Source organism: Peromyscus leucopus, chromosome 3 (genome assembly GCF_004664715.2).
Source record: "Peromyscus leucopus breed LL Stock chromosome 3, UCI_PerLeu_2.1, whole genome shotgun sequence".
Classification (NCBI taxonomy): Eukaryota; Metazoa; Chordata; class Mammalia; order Rodentia; family Cricetidae; genus Peromyscus; species Peromyscus leucopus.
The window spans coordinates 20,109,877-20,130,614 of record NC_051065.1 but is presented as its reverse complement, the minus strand read 5'-3'; the positions used below and the strand labels follow the sequence as shown (position 1 = coordinate 20,130,614).

Sequence of the window (20,738 nt, the reverse complement as noted above, 5' to 3'; positions counted from 1 at the left end):
CCTTCTAATGTGTGTGCCCTAAGTCTTGTGATTAACAACAGGTTTACCCCTGTAGATTAAGAAAATGTCCCCAAAAGAGATGTAAATGTAATTAGTTGATTCTAAGAGTATTTTTTTATTTTTATCTGTACTTTTAATTTTTAAGATGACATAGAAAGTGATGGGTTTCTCTATGGCATTTTAATACATAGGTATCATTGTGCTTTGTTTTTGTTAATTGCCCTCTCTCACTGTTCTCCCTCAGTTCTCCCGCTTCTCTCACTGCGCCCCCCTTCCCCAATTAGGTCTCACACAAATTCTATTATTCCCCCAGCTGAGATCCTTTCCTCCCTCTCATGGTCCCATTGAAAGAAATGTTAATTCACTAATACCTTTGTCTCTTGGTTATTTATTATTTGGTCTTTTCTTTTTAGAGCTAGTTCATGCTGAACTCTGGGAAATCTGAGTCCTGTTTATCCACTAGTCTTCTTTAGTGTACATAAATGTTGTGTTAAGTGGGGGTTACCTGAGTTGAGAAAGAAGTCCTCCAGGAGAGATTACGGCTTTCCTGAGTCTTTGGCTCTCATATGAAACATCAAAGATCTGTCAGTCACCTATTGGTGAAATTATTAAGTCTACTCCACGTAGTTAAAAGGGAGGTTTATTTTGTGGGGTAACTCGCAAATGAAGGGATAGTTTACAGGGTCTGAAAAAGGTGTGGCGCAGTCTGGCAGTGTTCTCTGGAGAACTCTGCTCAGTCTACCTCCAGCATCAAGGATCCAGGAACCAAGAGAGCTGGCACATCCGGATCTCGGGTCTTCAGAGTCCTCCCTTGGCTCCACCTTGTAGGTGTGACAGTTACCAAAGCCTCAATGGGGGTTGGAACTTCCAGATCAAAGCTGGAATGGCTACACACTACAGTCACCTGATTCATTTCCATTCAGAATCAGCATACTTAGCTATTTTCATGGGTGGGTTCACTCAAATGTTCCCCTCTCAGTGCCTCTCGCTTTGTTAGATGCAGGGCTCTACTTCCCATTTTCTTCCCCAGGGTCTGCATTAGCTAACAGTCATTCAGGTGAGGAAAGACCTGTTCTCGATGGACAATTCCAGGGCCTTGTGAAGTTTAGAATTATCCTACTGATTTCAAGAACTGCCATGGCTGGCAAAGACACCGTGTTAGCAAGACCAACGGTGAAAAGAGTCTGCATATGGTGGAATACTTGGAGTTTCTTTTTTTGCCTTTTTCCTTGATGGTTCCATTATCATTTCTGACCTAAGTGGCTTGGTAAAGATGATCTAATATGGGAAAGCCTGTGACTGTTGGGGTGAATCCTTCAAGTGGGAATTTAATTTACTAATGAGTGGTTGATGAGTGGCATATGGAGGAGATATTTTCTTCCTATTTTTCACACTATTGGCCTATTTATGGTTGTCTTTGAAAACAGGAGAGGGGAAGATCAAGAGGGGAGGGAGGAGAGGGGAGAAGAAAGGGGAGAAGGGGCAAATGAAGGGAAGGGATGGGAAAGGAGAAGGGAAACTGATAACTGAACTCATTCCTCTTTGGGGTTCTATAGTGATAGGACAGGGAAGGAGTGATAAGCTAAGCTGAGTCTTTTTATATGTGCCTACTCTACCAAGGCTGGGGAGAGGAACAGTGCCATATTTATGAGTGCTGTGTTTGCCCCTCTGCAAGGCTGAGCGCTTTTTCAATAAAAATAAATTTAATTTGTGGCTGCACTTCAAGGAAGATGGTTGCTTGGTAAAAGTGGAGCAGCCCCAGCCCTAGATTTAGAGAAATTGTATGGCTGAATCCCTTGGCATAGCTTTCATGTGGTTGAGAGAGCCATTCTAGAAAACCCAAGTGTTTTTGAAGACACTGAACTGGTGACATGCCGAATTCTTCCCTCCATTTCCCCCATTACTTCTTCCCATCTGAACAAGCATTGAAGTTAACACTACCTACACACTTCCTGTTGATCACAGCTCTTCCTCTCTCTTGACCAGAGTAAACTGTTTCCTCTAGCTGATGCTCAAAAAGGGATGAGTGTCAACACATACCAAATATATCAATTTTATTTTTTTTTTAATTGAACAAGATTTAGACATTCCCTTTGAGGAAAGCTGGTGCTTTTTATGTACATGGGTAATCTGTGTATTTCTGGCTTTTTATTATTTGTGTCCCTAGAAACAAAAGGTAGCTTTAAGCTTATACCTCATGTCTATTCGAATCCTGATAGAGCAACTTCTGCTGCACTTACACTGAAAGCAGAGAATAAAGTATGATCATCGGCCATAGAAAGAAAAAAAAAATCTTTGACCCGAGAATGTTTCAGGAGATGTTATTGTCAAATACAGTGACATAGCCTAACTATTTTTACCATAGTACAAATTTTCAGAATACGTGTATCCAGGACCGCCGGGGTTACAAAGGGAAATCCTGTCTTGAAAATATCAAAACAACAACAGTTTTTTTTAAAAAAAAAAAAGAATAAATGTATAAGAAATGTGACTGTATCATATGACAATAGACAGATTGATTAGGAAGTAGATGATAGGTAGGTAGATAGACAGATAGACAGATAGATAGATGGATAGTAGTCATGATGCTACTGTTAAAACTTTTCACTACCTGAGTTCTGTATTGAAAATTTTGGCTCTCTTTTCTTGTTTTGCTTTGATGCAGAATATTTTATACCGTCTAAAAAGATCTGTTTGACTCATTATAGAATCAAAGTTTAAAAGAAAAAACTAAACCCAAATCAAGAGAGTTGGAAGTATCAAAAACAGTGGGAATCTGAAGAACTGTCCTGGAAAGACATAGAGGTCAATGTAATGTGGACTCCTGGTTGGGGTCATAGACCAGGAAAAGGACTGGATGTGAAGCCGAGAACATCTGGATGAAGTGTGGGCTTTAGTTACTAGGAATATCAGCATGGTCTCCTTGGCTCTGACAATTCTCTATGTTAACATAGTGACAACAAGATGGTCACAATAGGAAATTGGCATCGTATTTATGGAAACCGACTCTACAACTTTCCTAGAAATATTAAACTTCTTCTAAAAAATTCAATTTAAAAAGTTGTTCTGATGACTAACTATGAGGGGTGAACAGGAGGGATGGAGCCACTGTTCCTTCCACAAACTAATTTGGTTATGGAAACAAATTTGGCCTTTACAGCCAGGAAATGGAAGTTCTGTAAATGTTCTGCCCTGTGACATATGGCAGCTCAGTGACAGGATGGCACCTCACATGAGCTAAGTTCTGATGCATCATGTGGTGGATGGCAGAGGCTGTTACTTCTGCCAACTTACGACTGGTCTTGCTGCTAGGTAGATGTTAGCAAGAATGTCAAAAACGTGTGTGTGTGTGTGTGTGTGTGTGTGTGTGTGTGTGTGTAGATACATTTTAACCTTGAATTTTTGGTGTATGTCTCAAATTTTAAGGCTCTCTGGGTACATGCATCTCAAATCTTTCATTCATATTTAATGAATAAACTTTTAAACTTTTTTAAAGCATATGCCATCTTTTTTTCAACTTCCAAAAAGTGGCCATTTTTGCTTAAGATGATTCTGTCTCCCGGTGAGCCTGCTGTAAAACTTAAAGATATATGGATTTTACTTCACGTTTCTTGGGTTCAGAAGAGTGTTCCCTAGCTGCTGTGTGGAAGTTCTAAATGAGAATACTCCTTTGTTTGTTAAAATCCACAGGGGCACTGTTGTTTTGTTATATTTTTTCATAATAATCAATAGCAATTTATCTAATTTGAGGGGATAGACCTCCTCACAAAGAATTTGGGGATGTTAATGGTGTTTTTTGTTAGGTTGCACAGTGACAAGACAAAAACAAAAGAGTGTTCTCCTCAAAGCAGTGGCACTAAACACACAGCTTGTCGGGAGTGGCCCCGTCGGTGTCCCAGCGGTGGCAAGCTGTTCAGTAGACTCTCATGAAACGATTAATTGGCCTCAATCAGTTCTCAGCAGGAATACCCACCTCATGGTAAATATCACCGCGATTGGTACTAATTACCTCGGTTGTCACCTGTCACCGCTCATAGGCTGGGAGCTGAGGGAGGAGGGCAGCAATCTTGATAGGACCAGCAGAAACCAAGTTCTCAAGGGGTCTGGGGACCACTGCCAAAGCCCGCCAGCCCTCTCTGCCATGTGGGGAGGCACAAGGGTCAGTGTGGTTCCATGGAGGGGAGGAAATCCAAAGTGTGGTGCTTGAGAAAAGAGATGGCATGTTCCAGGAAGGAAGGGTATTGGCATTCAATCCCGACAGTTGTTCTTAGGGTCTGGTGTGGAAGCCCCCAGGCTGCAGTCCAAACTTGGGCTCTGTCACTTGCTATTCGTCTGATTGTAGATCAGTGGCTATACATCTCTGAGGCTAATTTTTCCTATCTGGAAGCACAAGGATGAAAAAAAAAAAAAAACAGCTAACAGGACTGATACAGTTGTGTCTGCGACCTGTTTAAACTTAAATTTTCAAAGCCCAGGATGCTCCCGAACCACACGATTATGTAATGTATGGTGATGGCAATGTTCATAAGCTTGCCTGACAATGAACAAGAAAACTTCACATGTCCCTGTCTTCATAGACAGCCATCAAGAGAAGCTAGGCCTGTCGATAGCGTTATCTATCATGGTCTAAGAATCTAATCATTACAGAGAAGAAGTAAAGCAAAGAGGGACATAAAAATGAACAGCATTGAAGGAGATGAAGAGGTGGTATTTTCTCAATGGAATGTATAATAGATTCCTCACATGGCCCCATTTTTAAAATGGTATGTGTTTCCATAAAGGAAATACCATAGGCACTGGCCTACATTTTACAAAGGGACAGTCACCCTTTTTGTGTGGATGCATGTAGTGAGAAGAAAACTTACATACTCTTTAGCAATTCTCAAATATGCAATATATTATTAACTATAACCATGAGAATGTACAAAGGATCTCTCATTCCTTCTGTCACTGAAATTGTGTGTCCTTTGACTATTTGACCAACATCTCCACAACCTTTCCTCATAACCACTGCTAAGTAATATATTGGCATTCTCCAATATATCTAATTGAATATCTAATATTCAAATGTATGTGAAAAACACTGATTAGAAGTAGTACTCTCCGCTTTTGACTGCACAACAGCTTCTTAAAAATATTGATACTGAGTATAGGATGTGACCAAAGCACAGGAGGTTGTTTTTTCAAGTCCTCTGCTTGATGGTAAAACACATGCAACTTTGTAGTGACACTGACTGAAAAAATAACTTGAATGCCACCTGTACGACAATCAATAACCAGGTATAAAACCACACCACAGATTGGTAGATCACACTTCTGATGTGAGGTGGAGTTGTCAAGAATAAGAATTCAAGTGAGGTACCCCAGACTCAGAAAGATAAACATGGTATGTACTTGCTCATAAGTGGATACTAGATGTAAAGCAAAGGATAACCAGACTGTAACTCACAACTCCAGGGAGGCTACCTGTAGATGTAACCAACTGTCTTATTAAAATAAGAAACACAGAACCAATGTAAAAGAGAAAGCCAAGAGGTCAGAGCTCAGAGCTAAAATCTTACCTCCTGTGGTGCTCCTACCTCCCTGAAAAAGAGCTACTTCCTGTGTGTATGTCTTTAAATAGTCTTTCTGTTCTGCCTTCTCATTGGTTGTAAACCCAAACACATGACTGCCTCGTCACTGCCTGTAAGTACAGCCCTCCAGGTCTTAAAGGCGTGTGTCTCCAATGATGGCTGTATCCCTGAACACACAGAGATCTACCTAGCTCTTCTACCAAGTGCTGGGATTAAAGGCATGCGCCGCCACCGCCACCGCCACCGCCACCGCCACCGCCACCGCCACCGCCACCGCCACCACCATGCTCTTGCTATGGCTCCAATAGCTCTGACCCCTGGGTAACTTTACTTATTAACATACAATGAAAATCACATTTCAGTACAAATAAAATACCACCATAGCTACCTAGTAAAGAGGACCCTAACAAAGACACAGGGATCACCCAGTGACAGAGAAATAAATGAGATCTACATGAGCAAACTGGACATGGGGGTGGGGGTAATGGAAGGCAAGGGTCAGGGGAAAGAGAGCTTAGGGGAGCGGGAGGTCCCAGCTGGATCAGGAACAGAGTAGAAAACCAAGGAAAAAGAGACCATGATAAATGAAGACTCCATGGGAATAAGAAGAAGCAGAGTGCTAGAGAGGTCCCCAGAAATCCACAAAGATACCTCCACAATAGACTACTGGCAATGGTTGAGAGAGTGCCTGAGCTGACCTACTCTGGTGATCTGATGACTGAACATCCTGTCATGATAGAACTCTCATCCAGTGACTGATGGAAGCAGATGCAGAGATCCACAGCCAAGCCCCAGGTGGAGCTCCATGAGTCCAATCAACACGAGAGAGGAGGGATTGTATAAGCAAGCGATATTGAGACCATGATTGGAAAAGGCACAGGGACAAATAGCCAAACTAGTAGAAACACGTGAACTATGAACCAATAGCTGAGGAGCCCCCATGGAACTGGACCAGGCCCTCTGGATAAGTGAGGCAGACGATTAGCTTGAACTATTTAGGAGGCCCCCAGGCAGAGGGACCGGGACCTGTCCTTAGTGCATGAGCTGGCTTTTTGGAACCTAGTACCTATGCTGAGACACTTTGCTCAGCCTTGGTGTAGGGAAGAGGGGACTGGACCTGCCTCAGCTGAATCTACCAGGCCAAGCTGAATCCCCTGGGGAGACCTTGCCTTGGAGGAGGTGGGAATGGGGGATGCACTGGGGGGGAAGGTGGGGGTGGGAGGAGGGAGGACAGGGGAATCTGTGGCTGATATGTAAAATTAAATTAATTATAAAATAAAATTTTTAAAAAAGGATAAGAATTCAAAAGACTTAAGCTATAAAACGAATACCAGTAAAAAAAAATGCTTAAGTCATCAAGACTGGACCAAGGACTGTGGTTAAGACTGGGAGAAAGAAACATGGACCCAAATGAGGAGTCCTCCAGATTTTCATTATGTTGGCAGATCTTTCTTCAAATCAAGAGTCAAGGCATTCCTAACTCTATGTGGGGTATATTGTTTATAAATAGCTCTGAGATGTGTTGGTGAACTCTGACTGCCCAGGAACCAGGAAGGGCAAAGAAAATGTCCTTTGGGTCTTCAGGGTGAGAACTGTCATGCTTCTTTTATCAACTGCAAATTACTAAATCAGACATCCTGGGGTCCACCTGTAATCTCAATACTTGGGAGGCTGAGGCAAGGGGATGGCAAGTTAGAGGCAACTCATGTTGCATAGCAAGGCAATATCTCAAAAGTAAATAAAGATTAAAGTTTAGATAACTCACAAATGTTGAGGTGATTGCTATTGAAAACAAACAAAAAATCACAGAAGAAATAAAAGCATATGAAAATAGTAGAAACCATGTATTTCATTATAGAATGTAAAGTGATAAAAGTATTAAAAAAAATATGGTTGTAGCATGAATCTTAGAAGGTCTTATTAATAAAAACAAACCCAGAGCCAGGTATTGGGGTGAATGCTGGAAGATCAGAGAAGCAGAACAAGCCACAGTGTCCTCACCTTGCCATTTCCTCAGCTGATCCTGTTTCCTCAGACTGGAACCTTCTGAGTTCTCATCCAAATGGATCTCAGATGAACTGCTGTTCGAAAGCCTGAAAGCTTAACTAGCTAGTTCCTGGTTTTTGTGCGTTATATACCTTTCCACTTTTTGCCATCACTTCCTGGGATTAAAGGCATGAGTCACCATGCCTAGCTGTGGCTTTAAACTCACAGAGATCCAGATGGATCTCTGCCTCCAGAAGGCTAGGATTAAAGATGTGAGTGCCACCATTTTCTGGCCTCTATGTCTGTCTAGTGGCTGTTCTGTTCTCTGACCCCAGATAAATTTATTAGGGTACACAATATTTTGGGGAACAAAATATCACCACATTATGGTGGGAAATGGGATTCTACCACTCTAATTATAAATATATAACCAAAAGGATTAAAAGCACATCCCAAAGAGATATCTTCATGGCCATGTTCGTGGAAACATTACTCGAAAAAGCTGAAAGGAAAAAACAACCCAACTGTGATGTGATAACTAAATTAATAAGCCAAATGTGACCAATAAAAACCAATAATTGTTATTCCACAGGAAGGAAATTCTTATATCAGAAAGTTTTACCTTTTTTTATTTTTAAGGTGTATTTTTATGTGCAATACTGTTTTGCCTGCATGTATGTCTGTGTAAGGATGCCAAATCCCCTGGAACTGGAGTTGCAGACAGTTGTGAGCTGCCATGTGTGCTGGGAACTGAACCCAGGTCCTCTGAAAGAACAGCCTGTGCTCTTAACTATTGAGCCACCTCTCTAGCCCCTGCCATTTTTTTAAATAAATAATTTTAAAGGTGTGTCAAAATTAAGGCCTGAAAATTGCTCAGTTGTTAAAATGCCTGCTGTACATGCTTGAGGACATGAGTTCGAATCCCCAGCACCTATGCCGAAACCCTGACACAATGGCGTATGTCTGTAACTCCAGCACTCTGCAGGCAGAGACTAGACAGACCAGCCAAACCCCCTAATCAGTGAGCTCCAGGCCAAAGGAAATCATGTCTCAAAACAATAAGCAGGACAAGTGGGGGAAGAAGATGGCCTTTTGTTGACCTCTGGATTCTGCATACTGTGTGCCCACATACATGTACGACCTAGATCTGGGACCTCCAAGTCTGCTAGTCCTCCTTTCTATACCAGTGCCTCTTTGGTCATGGAAACTGGAAGTGATGCTCAGAAAAAAAGTTGAGGGCAATGAATAATTACCTGAACAAATAGCAACCACAGCAATCCAGATGTTTGTTCTGAAGATAAGAAGGCCAGTGAGTCCACAAAGTTGGAAATATATCTGCACTCTTTAAAATTGATTCATATTTCACCTACTATACATCATGTTTGGTTTGGGGGTCAGCTCACCACAAATGACTATGGAGTCTCACCTGAAGAACTATCCCGATTTCCTTGATGGATGTGGGAAGACCCATTCCAACTGCAGGCAGAGCCTCCTGGTAGCAGCCCAGATGAAAACAGTGGAACAGAAGGAAGATCTTCTTGCCATTTGCGGCTTGGCCTTCTCTCTTGCCAGGAGTTGACTTACCCCATAGATGATGATGATGATGATGATGATGATGATGATGATGATAATGATTATGGTGGTGGTGGTGATGGTGATGATGGTGATTCCTTCACTGAGAACAGAACCAGTTTCCAGTCTTCTGTCATAGACTACAGAACTGCTGCTGTCCAGCAAACTTCCAGGCTTCCGGGGCTGAATTGGGACAACTGGGGCACCTCACCTTGTGAACCGAGTAACTATTGGTTGCCACATACCCACTCCAAATGAGAGACAACTGTGGCGGGACTGCTTGGACTGCAGAGGCATCCAGCTTCAAGGACTGAATTAACTACCAGGTTCTCAGCCTCTTAGACATGATTTTAGCTGTTGTTACTATTTTAAACATGACTTAGTATATCCATATATATGTGTGTGTGTGTGTGTGTGTGTGTGTGTGTGTGTATTCATTCCATTGGTTCTGCTAATGTACCATACATCCACATTTATCATCCCCAGCTCTGTGCCTTTTTAACAAATTTCCAAAGATGTGTGGCTATTACTTATCCTTATGTGACTTATTTGGGTTGGTTCTCACATCAGTAACTCTCAGCCCTCGTCCATATTACAGCCAGCACAGTGCTTCATGCCCTTTTATTGCTGAACAACATTCACAAGGACTTACCACACATTGCGTGCCCCCTCCTCGGTGGATGGACATTTCAGTTGTTTCTGCTTTTCGACTGTTAGGAGCAATGCCATGACGATCATTAGTGTGCAGGTTGACATGTAAACCTCTGTTCAGTAGTCTTGGCTATTCACGTGGGAGTAGAATTGCTGGGTCATATGGTAACTGTTCAGTCTTCCGAGGAGGCCCCGGAACAGTTTGCAAAGTAGCTGTACCCTTGCAGTCCCACTAGCAGTTTAGTGAGCATTCCGTTTCCTCCACACTCTAGTCAGTGCTTACAGTTTGCCTCCTGCCTTTTGCATGGTCACTGCATAGCCTCTGCTCTGTGCATGCTGAGGTCTCACTAGAGAAAGGCAGGCCAATTCCAAAGAATTCTAAAACAGCTTGTTGGGATGGTTGGCTTCCAAGTTTTGAAGAAATCAAATTTTAGAATCAGCTGCTTTATTATTATTTTTTTTTCCGTGCAAACTAAGATGAGAAGTAGCAGGCCCCTAACTCAATCTCTGCCAAAGAGATTCCAGCACCAATCAAGTGACAGCTTTGTAGGCATGGTCACTCCTCTTAGAGTTTGGAATAATGAAGTGCACATGCCAGGCTAGACTGTCAGAAAGCGAGGGAGGGCATGGAAAAAAGGACCCTTTTCCTCCATCTCCAAGTGAGTGTCAACTCATGTCTTCTGGGGGCTTCATCACCTTCACACCTTCCTCACATGAGCTTTTGGTAGCAACATTCTCCAATTACATGTGTTTCCATTAACAAAAGAAATGTCTCTGTGAGTTCTTTGGGTACTTGCAGAAATCCACACTAGTTTGGTGGGAAGCAGATGAATCCGATCTGTCTGCCTCACGGCCTTCTGACAGTTAAGCATTTACTTTAAGGCAAATAAAATGTCAGCCACCATTAGACAGCATCTGGCAACAATATGGCCATTCCATCCCTGGGGACCGACCTCTCCCCCAGAAGAGATGGTACTTGAAATAGGAGAGGCTTTTGAATGCAGGACCCCATATCCCTCCCACCCAGGCATGGTGGCTACAGAGTGGGCAGACTGCCACCCACAGAAGGACACAGGGAACGAGATCAAATGTGACCCTAGGGGGCAAGCTTCCCAGACAGCAGTGACCAAAGGCTGTTCACCCTCAGTATATGGGTCTGTGGTTACGGGGGAGTCTGATCTCTAAGCTGGCCTAGATTAACTCTACAAAATGTAAAACAGCCTCCACAACCACTTAAAGAAGACTTTGGGCTAACTGAATTGAATGCAGTGGTGTGCCGTGAGTGAAGGGAGACGCTCAAAGGGGAGTCTCCACCCTTTGGAATTCCCCCATGAATGGGGCAAAGCGAACTGAGTTCTCTTGAAAGAGAGGGCAAGGATGTGTAGCCCTCTCCAGTGGGTGCGTCAGTTTGAGGACATGTGACAATATAGGGATAAGGAGGCTGATTTGTAGAGATGGCTAAAACTAGGCAGTCTGCTCAAGGTTGAAAACTAGGACACATCTTCAATAGTCTCTTGGCAAGAGCATCTGTTAATGGAGGTGGCTTGCTCCTCACACACAGTGCTAGGGTGTTCCCTGTCCTTATTTGGAAGGAATTGTGCCTTTTCAATGAACAAGATGTGATGTGTGTCCTGTTAGGAAGTCCATTCCCCCGGTGGCACTGCCTCTGTGTGGGATATATTCAGACACCAGTTTTGCATCAAGCTTTTAACATATAGGCTTATCGTATTTCTAGGCCTCTGATTTGACCAACAACATGGCCACATCAATGAAATCATGAGCTTTGCGAAAACAGAGTTCAACTGGAGTGTCAGGAACATTTATGTTGATGAAACAGTTAACGTTGTCCAAAAATTCTCACCATCTTCATGACTTCTCTCTCACAAGAACTACTTCATTAGAACTGGCAAAGGCTATCCATGTTTTTTCAGAATAAGGGCCCTAGCCCTTTAAAGAATAAAGTACAATAACTAGAATTTTTCAATGTAAGAGCATCTTTACACACGTGCTTGATTCTTTCATTTGTTTGTGAATGGCTCTATGTAACCCAGGCTGGCCCTAAACGCCTGACTCTCGTGCCTTTACTTCCCAAAGGCTGGGATTACAAGCATGTAATACTGGGTTGGGCCACATGTGTATTCTTATAGAGCCCAGAAAAATGAAAAAAGAAAACATCCTGATTCTAATTAACTTCTCTTGCCTAAATTTCCTTAATCTTAGTTTAATAATGCCTTGTTACAATGCTAAGTAACTAAGCTAACACACAACCTTAATCCTAGAAGACTGGTGAATTTTAAACTAACATTAATATTAATAAAATGATTTCCAAGATAATTGTCTTTGGAAAATATGCTGCTAAAAATGAGGACAGAAAAAAATAATAACCCTTCTTCTTTTTTTAGACATGTCAACTACTTTTCCTGCGATGCATTTTCCTCCTTTTTACCAGACAGATGTAAGTGGGTGGGTGAGACCACCATTTGTGCTGTTCACTGGCAGTTAGTAAATTCCATGACAGTCCAGGCAGCAACAGCAGTGAAGTGGGTAGCCGTGTGAGCAGCAGGGAGATGCAGCCGTTTCCAAGACGCCCCTCGCCCCCCCACCACCACCACCACCGAGCGTGGTTGATGCAAAATTCCCCAAATCAGAAGAACTCTCACGGCCAGAGCTGGGGATGGAGTCTAAAGGAGCCTGTGTTTTAGGATGAAAAGTTTTCAAAACGTAAGGCAATCGTGCAAATGTTTGCCACCATTGCATCTAACACTGGAGGAAGTAAGAACTGCTTAAGAGATGACCAAATTCTAACTACACTTCCCCATTAATATCACACTGCCTTCGTGTTTCCATGTGAATGATAGTGTCACATCAAGTGCGGCAAATCCTGGAGCTGTTTGCTGAACTTTGTATACCTAAACCTATAGATCATGTGGCTAGAGGCGGATGCATGAAGAAGACAGAACATTTGTAGAGTGAGCATTTATGCAACTCATCACATAATGCTAATGGGTTATAATTGATGTGATGTGCTTAAAATAGGAGTAAAATTGATTAATGTAACTATACTCCATTTTCTAAATAGCAGGTGAAAATGAGAATATGTGCTTTTATTCCTCTTAGTGATGTCATAAAAAATTGTTTTCAGAAAGACAAAGTTAGTTGTGGTGATTTGTCCCGCACCCCAGCATGGGTTCACTCCTCTGCACCATTCACTTGACTCTTTACGAAAGTTAAATAGAACTCTGGGTCCCAGGTGGGGCATTACGATACTGGGAAAGATCTGAAATGACTTAGCAGATCTCAGTGCTAAGTGTTTGATGAATGAATGAATGAAGATGAAACCAATAAATGAATGGACAAGTGAGGATTAGTTCCAGCCCATGGAGTGGATTCTAATTCATGGTTTGCTCGGTCTGTCAGTTTCAGAAATACCTCTTACTGTTTGTTCTCCTCCAGTCCATTCCAGCAGCACACTGTGTGAGATTTGCAGGGGAATTTGCTGAACTGAACTAAAACAGGGAAGCAATCAAGTGGTTGAATTCTGGGTTTTTCCAATTGAATGCCATTCCTTTATCCATATTGATTTGGGCTTTGGTAAATTCAATGGGTGATACCACCTGGATGATTTTAAGACCCTCTGAAGCTTTTTTTTTTTTTTTTAAGTTTCCAACATAGCTCAAGGAACATAAGAATTTCATCAATTGAAAACTAAGAATCGTTTCTGTGGGATGTGTAAAACAAGAAGCTGGACCAGCGTTATGTTCTTTTTCTTTAATTCAGCGTCATTATTGAGAGTTATTCTTAGACTTTATGAAAACCAGATTTGGGGCATGGGCATGTTCTCTGTCGAACTGTGTTCAAGGAATTGGAACTGAAAATCATTCAAACTAGGAAAACATGACATTGAAAAATACTCCACATTCTTTCTTCTACCTCAGGGTGCCTGAGATGCTTTCTGACTAGGGAGTCTTGTGAGGATCACAGATCTGTTTTTATTTTATTTTTTGTTTTTATTAAGAAATGGATGGTTTGTGCATGATGTGGTAATACACACTTTCAGTACCAGCTCCTGTGAGGCAAAGACACATGGATCTCTGTGACTTCAAGGCCAGTCTGATATTCATAGTGAGTTCTAGGGCAACCAGGTCAGCATAGTGAGAAAGACATTGTCTCAAAACCCCTGAAAAGAGAGGCGGGAAAGAAAGGAGGGAGAGACAGACAGAGAGGGGGGGGGGAAGAAAGTGGCTAGGACGGGAAAAGGAAAGAAGGAAGGTAGGGGAGGGAGGGGGAGGAGGGGAAAGGAGAGGGAGGGAGGGAGGGAGGGAAAGCTGAGCTTTCCAGTCAGGAACAAACCAGTTTCCCTTGATCACTATTCTGTTTGTGTCTCAGTTACAGGATTTTGATGCTTGTTTGCTTCTCCCATGGTCCCTTCCAGCCCCATCGAGGAGCAGACTATTCTTCAGCAGTCTTCAGCTCATGCTTGCTATCTCACCGCTCTGAAATGCATTTCTTTTCTTCTGTACCTACTCAGTTTTCCACAAAGACTTCCAAGTCTAATACAGCCCCTTTCACGAAGCCGTTATAAGTGTCATGCTTTTTCCATAATCTAACAGCTTCCTCTAACTAAAACTAATCTATCTTCCCTGGACCCTTAGCTGCTACACACACACACACACACACACACACACACACACACACACACACACACACACACACACCTATGGCTTAATGGGATCCAGAATTACAATTATGGCTACTCCTTTTGTGTGTAAGCTGTATCCTGCACCAGGATGGTGCACTCAAGATACAACAGATAAGCACATTCCACCTTCCTCGTTATTTGCCAAAGCATGTGACTGCCCACGGTGCTATCTATGCCAGGGGGCACCTTTCTCTATTTCACATGAAGGCTGTGCCTCCACCAGCAATGGCTCTGCTCGTCTGAACCTGGGTTTCTTCCATTCCCATTAATAGAGTTCACATCTGCTGGGGCCATTCACTGTGTCTTTATTTACATCCCTCTTGGTGTAATGCCTTCCTTATACATAGTAAATTCCCAGCAACTGTTCATTGAGTTTAATTGAAGGAGTGATATGTGTTTATTGAAAACACTACTTCAGCTTATGAATGTAATAAGGAAAGTGCTTCAGGAATCAAAAGGGATGTAGCAGATGTGGGAGTTGTCTGCCTTCAAGTGCCTCAACTAAGTTGTTTCCCATGAGCTGCAGTGCCGAACAGTCTTTTGTGGAATTCCAGAAGCCACACTGTGTCGTTATGACAGAGCATGGTCAGGTTGGATTGAAGTCCGTTTCTACTGCTTGTTAAAACAGGCAAAGGATAACATTAAGAGTTGTCTGAAGTGGGCAAGAGAAGGTCATGGAGAATGCCCATGGGAGGTGAGGGAACTTTGGGAGGAGTAAGTTGGGTCCTTCCAAGGTCAGGATACTTCCTAGAAGTCTACATTATGCCAAAAAAAAATTTTTTTTAAAAAGTGTTAAAATTCTTAAAGCTAGAATTACTTTTCCTCTGTGCTGCATTCAGCATAAAGAAGTACTTGGTTGGGACCTCAGTGGGGAGTTGATATCGTTTCTGTCACAATTTTATTCAGGAGATGGGAGATGTCCACAATGCAGACTTCATAGACCACAAAACAATGATGTATTTAAGATAGGTTTTATGCTTATTTGACAACACAGCCAAGACTTCAAATTTCAGATTTCAAGGGGGTAAGCCATTGGCTGACCTATTAAAAAATCCCGAGTTAGTGTGTACAATATCCTACTATGTATTTCACAAGTCAAATTAACATCACGTTATGTCCTCCAGGAGGGGTTGAACTTGTCTGATGAACTATTTTCTGTCCAGGCGGAATGCAGAGGCAATTGAAGGAGCAGTCACCATGTGTCTTTCCTCCCCCACAGTCCTCGGTGATGTCAGTCTGCTTTGCCCGCTTTCATCCGAATTTGGTGGTTGGTGGCACCTATTCAGGCCAGATTGTCCTCTGGGACAATCGCAGTCATCGAAGGACCCCTGTCCAGCGGACCCCCTTGTCAGCTGCTGCACATACAGTAAGTCAAGTTTCTACCATACCCCTGTCGTCTACCCAAGCCCTAGGAGAGGAAGCTGCTCATGGGACAGCTGCAGTATGACTGAGTTAGAAGTGACTGCCTCATAGGGACTGAGTCCTAACTGACTGCAATATGGCTTAGTGAATAGGAGATAAAGTGTGATGCTGCATGCCTCTAACCCAGCACCCTAGAGGCTAAGGCAGGAGAATTCCAACTTTGAGGGCAGCCTGTACTACAGAGAAAGAACCTGTCTCCAAAAAAAGAAAAAGAAAGTGGGCAAAAGTAGCATTGGCTTATACTTGGGAGGCACAGGCAAATGGATCTTTAGGAGATCTGGACAAGCCTGGTCTATATATTGAGCTCCAGGCCAGCCATGGCCACATAAGAAAAAGCACTTATGTGCCGGGCAGTGGTAGTGCACGCCTTTAATCCCAGCACTCAAGATGCAGGGCCAGGCGGATCTTTGTGAGTTCGAGGCCAGCCTGGGCTACAGAGTGAGTTCCAGGAAAGGCGCAAAGCTACACAGAGAAACCCTGTCTCGAAAAACCAAAAAAGAAAAAAAAAAAAAAGAAAAGAAAAGAAAAAGCACCGAATTTCAAGAAAGGTATTAGTAATCATAATAATCATCAAGGTCTAGCATATAGGAAGCTCTCCTTTGATGTTCCAGCCATCAGTGGAGAGGTTTTCCTGTAATTATCTAGCTAGAGAACATCTTCACATTGGTACTTTGAGATGCAAACATGTATTTTCAAATAGATCATAGAGAGTAAGTACCATGCCTAGTGATGGTATATGGGACATTTGCCAACACTTCTTTTCCATTTGCAATTTGAAAGGGTACTATGACTTTAAATTCTGGAATGTGTAGTGTCTCAACATGAAGTCTACAGTGACAGTATAATCCCCAGGGTTAAAAGTCAACATCTCAAAACCATTACCCATAATTTAGTAGAAGAGGTTCAGCATAGTGTTCACAAGACAACTGCTCTGTCATTTCCTTTAAGAGAATGACAGGTGTGAAGAGCAATTGTTAGGAGGGACGAGAAGACAAGCATGTCTCCATCAATTGCCACCACCTTGACATTCAGGGTAGCTGATGTACCTTCTCTGAAATGCTGAAATTATGCCCAAGGATACAGCCCCGGCATTGTTTCCAATTTCCTTAATGCGGTTGGTGTGCTGTTTCATCTGCTGGCGGCAAAACCATTCCAGCTTGGGAAATGGGTGGCGAGCCGCCTAGCTAAGACAAGAAGGAGGAGAATTCTCCCGCTCTTGTTAAGTTTGACAATGGGAAATCGCAAATGCCAAGTCAGTCCTAATTTTGATTGATTGGGAACAAAGACACATGCAAGTAAAAATGGTTCATGGGAATCTTGGGAAATTGATCTCGCCTACCCTATTTCTCCAAACTAATAACAGAAAATTGTGGCCCAAGAGAAGACCAGCCCCATGCAGGTGTGTGTCCCCTCTAGTAGCACAAAACCATTCTTTGGCTCTCTGTGGATGTCTGGAACATTTGTGAACAAGCTTCCAATTTTTCAAAAATGATAAATCCAACTGTACAAGATTTAGCAAAAGGCTTTTAGGGCATTCCAAATTCAGGTGTTCTGTGGAAGACTTGCCATTTCTTCTCCAAGTACCGAACAATGTGGCCATCACATCTGAAATGTTGTTATTATCAAGCTGAGTGCCATTGTTTCTGTTAGAAAATAAGACCCAAACACATTTCTTCTCTCTCTTGCTGTGTTTTGTCTGATTCATAGCTCAATGTGTACAGTTTGTTTTGTGTTTGTCTTTCAACTTCCGTCATTGCCTGGCTGATTGCTGCCAGGATCAAACAAACAAAAAAAAGTCTCTCTACAGAGGGCTTGTTAATTTCCCTTCACACCCACCACACATATGTATTTGGGGCAACAGGAAATCATAATTAAAACAAAATCCTTCTGCCACACAGCATGTTTATTCCTGAAGTAAATAAAAGCAAGCTGACATTTCTATTGGAAAAAGGGGGCTACACTGTTACCTTTTTGCCTTTTCTTTCCATTAAGTAGAGATTTTGCTTGTTTCTTTCCATTAAGTAGGCTGTTCTTTCATGGTCCTTTGGATCTATGACTCTTCTTGACCTTCAGGTTTCTGAACTGATTATAATAGTTTGGGTGATATGTGCTAAGTGTCAGTGGTCAATAGCAAAGTTCCATTTGACTCTTGCTAAAAACTCCAGGTAGCCTTCAAGTTCACAGCAATGACCCGTGCTTTTCACTGGAGGGATAAAGAAAATGGAGTTCAGTGCAGTGTCTTCAGAGATCAGTCCCATCAAGCCCAGACAGCAGCTTTCTGAATATTCCTTCTCACATAATCATCAGTTTTACTAAATCTGATATTTTCTAGGTACGTCTGTTACATCTGTTTTTCCATTTCATCTCTTCTCTGACTTTGGCCTGCTGCATAGCTCATGACTTAAGTTTGATGACACAGTGCTTTCGGTTCCCAAATACCAAAGACCTGAGAAAGACTGTTGGCTACAGTGCCGCATGCAGTCTCTGATACCTGCTGTATTTACTGTTGGGTGGATCCACTAATGCCAATACATGGGAAGGTGTCAGTAGGAGCCTGGCATGAAAAAGACCCAGGAACTTCCTGCCATTCCATCACCACAGGGAAAAGACGGTAGAGTGGTCAAAAAACACGTGTACTCTAACAGTGAGTTAATAAGCCTCATACTTCAGTGTACTAAAAATGAGAAATCATTGCTACACATATTTCTACACTATACAGTCAAAATGTAGGTAAATATCCTGTATTGTTCTCAGAACTTTACCCTTAGGGAACTCTGAGAAAAGACACTGTATTCAACAGAAAAATATTTGAAATGAAGAAAATGTTGGGATCTAGGTAGCCAAGGAAAATTTGAAAGACTTAGCTATAACTAGCCTAAAGCAAGATTTGGGGATTAAAAGTGGGGAGTATAAAAGAGTAATCTAAAATGTTCAAATAGTTGTATTGTTTTGACTCGAATGAACGAAGAGTAGCTCCGTGGGCTTTCTTTACCACTGCTACTCGGGGGAAACCCTCAGCAGTTACTGCTAACACTGACTGCCCTGGAAGAAAGGTGTTGCCGCCGAGTTTGGATGACTTCTAGGAAGAGGCAGCCAAGTAGCTACACTCAACAGTTATTGTTGCTCTTTCTGACCAGGAGTTTATATGATAATAATAGTCTCCGAACCATCCTTTCTGTAATACCAGTTTCCAAGTATTGAAGATTGTTTCATTGTAGTTGTGGCTAGGTATTATGGACACTAACTCATCAAGAGTACAGCTTCAACTGTCAGCTGTTTGTACAGAGAAACATCAAGTAAGTTGTGGTTTGGCCACTCGTGGCTAAGATGCCTGAAATCTAACCCAAATTGCTGCTAGGTTCTACTTATTCTAACCTTCCATTTAGTGTTTAGTGAGCAGCTGCAAATGGTTTTAGCCTACTGTGTAGAATTCTCCAGAACAGGATAAGCTTCTAGAGTCCTGACAGATGGCTAGTGCATCTCACTTCATTCCCAGGATGTATAAATGACCTTTGTCAAGGCTGGGGCCAAATTTAAGCCTCTATACAACTCCAACTGGTATTCTGAAAAATAAACCTCTCATCTTAGACTTTGAAATAACATCCAAAAAAAAAAAAACCCTAATTCTGTCTCACTAAGTGTATTATTACAGTACGTCCACCACCAGTATACCCCTCCTCAAATTAAACTAGTGAGTATTAACCACTTCTTAAAGACAACACTATCAAATGTTCGGCACTGGCTAGAATGCTAGAATGCATTAAACTCCGGATTTAGTAACACAGTCCTTCCACGACTATAGTTCTATGCCTTTGAAGACTGTCTCTCTTCATATTCACTTTGAGCTTAGAAGCTGTGCTTCGTAGTAGACTTACTCATGGAATCCAGACTCCCCTCCCTCCTTGCTCCTGCCTACCAATGATCATTTCTTCTCATTTCCTTCTGTTCTATTGCACTGCACCAAACTTCACAGGTGAAGCTTTGTACATGTTTCCACTACTGGTATTTGCTACAGAAATTTTACAGAATTAGGCTCACAAATGGCAAATGATGGGAAATTCCTATGCCAGCCAAATGATGTCACTCTGGTAGCCCTTGTGATGTTCTTGACACTCAGATGCAATCATTTCCCCGGCTGCAGCACCTGATTCTCCACGTTGATGTTTTTTCAGCACCCTGTGTACTGTGTCAATGTTGTCGGGACCCAGAATGCTCACAACCTCATCACTGTCTCTACCGATGGCAAAATGTGCTCCTGGAGCCTGGATATGCTCTCGACCCCACAGGTGCGTCCGTTTTAATCTCCACGTTACAGCATGCTGGCTCCAAGACCTGCCTGCTTAGGAACTTGTCTTCTAAAGACTCAGAGGCCTGGTTTCAGCAGTCTGCCCTTGAAGCCAAAACCTATTTCCTCTACCGCCCATAATGTCGTTATTGTAATACATTAATCCTTAGGTCAGTTTCAAATGAAAATGAAATAATCCATTTTCAAGCACAGTGATTATAGAAGTTGCCTAGAATGTGAATTGTGCTCACCCTATAGCACTGGGGAGCAATGCAAATAAGGTTGGAGCTCAGTAGCGCAACCCCTTCTGAGGACTGGCCTTGAAGGAAAACTATCCGAGCAAAACAGAAAGCCAAGCTGTTGCTTGTTTCTGTACCCTAGACAACCGCCTGTTTTCCTCTCTGGAATGTTTGTGAGCATGGCTCCTGCCGTTCCTTTCTCAATAAGTGAGAGGTTGAAAATGAAAAGGTTCCCGTGTTTCCAAACCACTACTGATCACAGCAACGGAAGCCAAACAAAGGAGCGGAGGAGAGAAAAATGCTGGAGGCGG

General features: G+C 42.5%; 1 protein-coding gene and 1 long non-coding RNA gene across 8 annotated transcripts in view; one reads left to right on the top strand and one right to left on the bottom strand.

Moving 5' to 3' along the window:
* The window catches only part of Dync1i1 (dynein cytoplasmic 1 intermediate chain 1), a 312,403-nt gene that overhangs the window by 230,185 nt on the left and 61,480 nt on the right, over window positions 1-20,738 (top strand). For all 7 annotated transcript variants that reach the window (XM_028869831.2, XM_028869834.2, XM_028869832.2 and 4 more), the window contains 2 exons: window positions 15,701-15,847; window positions 20,076-20,189. In XM_028869831.2, the coding sequence (XP_028725664.1) occupies window positions 15,701-15,847; window positions 20,076-20,189 (261 nt within the window). The remainder of the gene's footprint in view (window positions 1-15,700; window positions 15,848-20,075; window positions 20,190-20,738) is intronic.
* Window positions 17,782-20,738, bottom strand: part of LOC119087576 — a 29,213-nt gene continuing 26,256 nt past the window's right edge. Inside the window, exon 5 of the long non-coding RNA XR_005091035.1 lies at window positions 17,782-18,106. This is a non-coding gene — a long non-coding RNA (uncharacterized LOC119087576). The remainder of the gene's footprint in view (window positions 18,107-20,738) is intronic.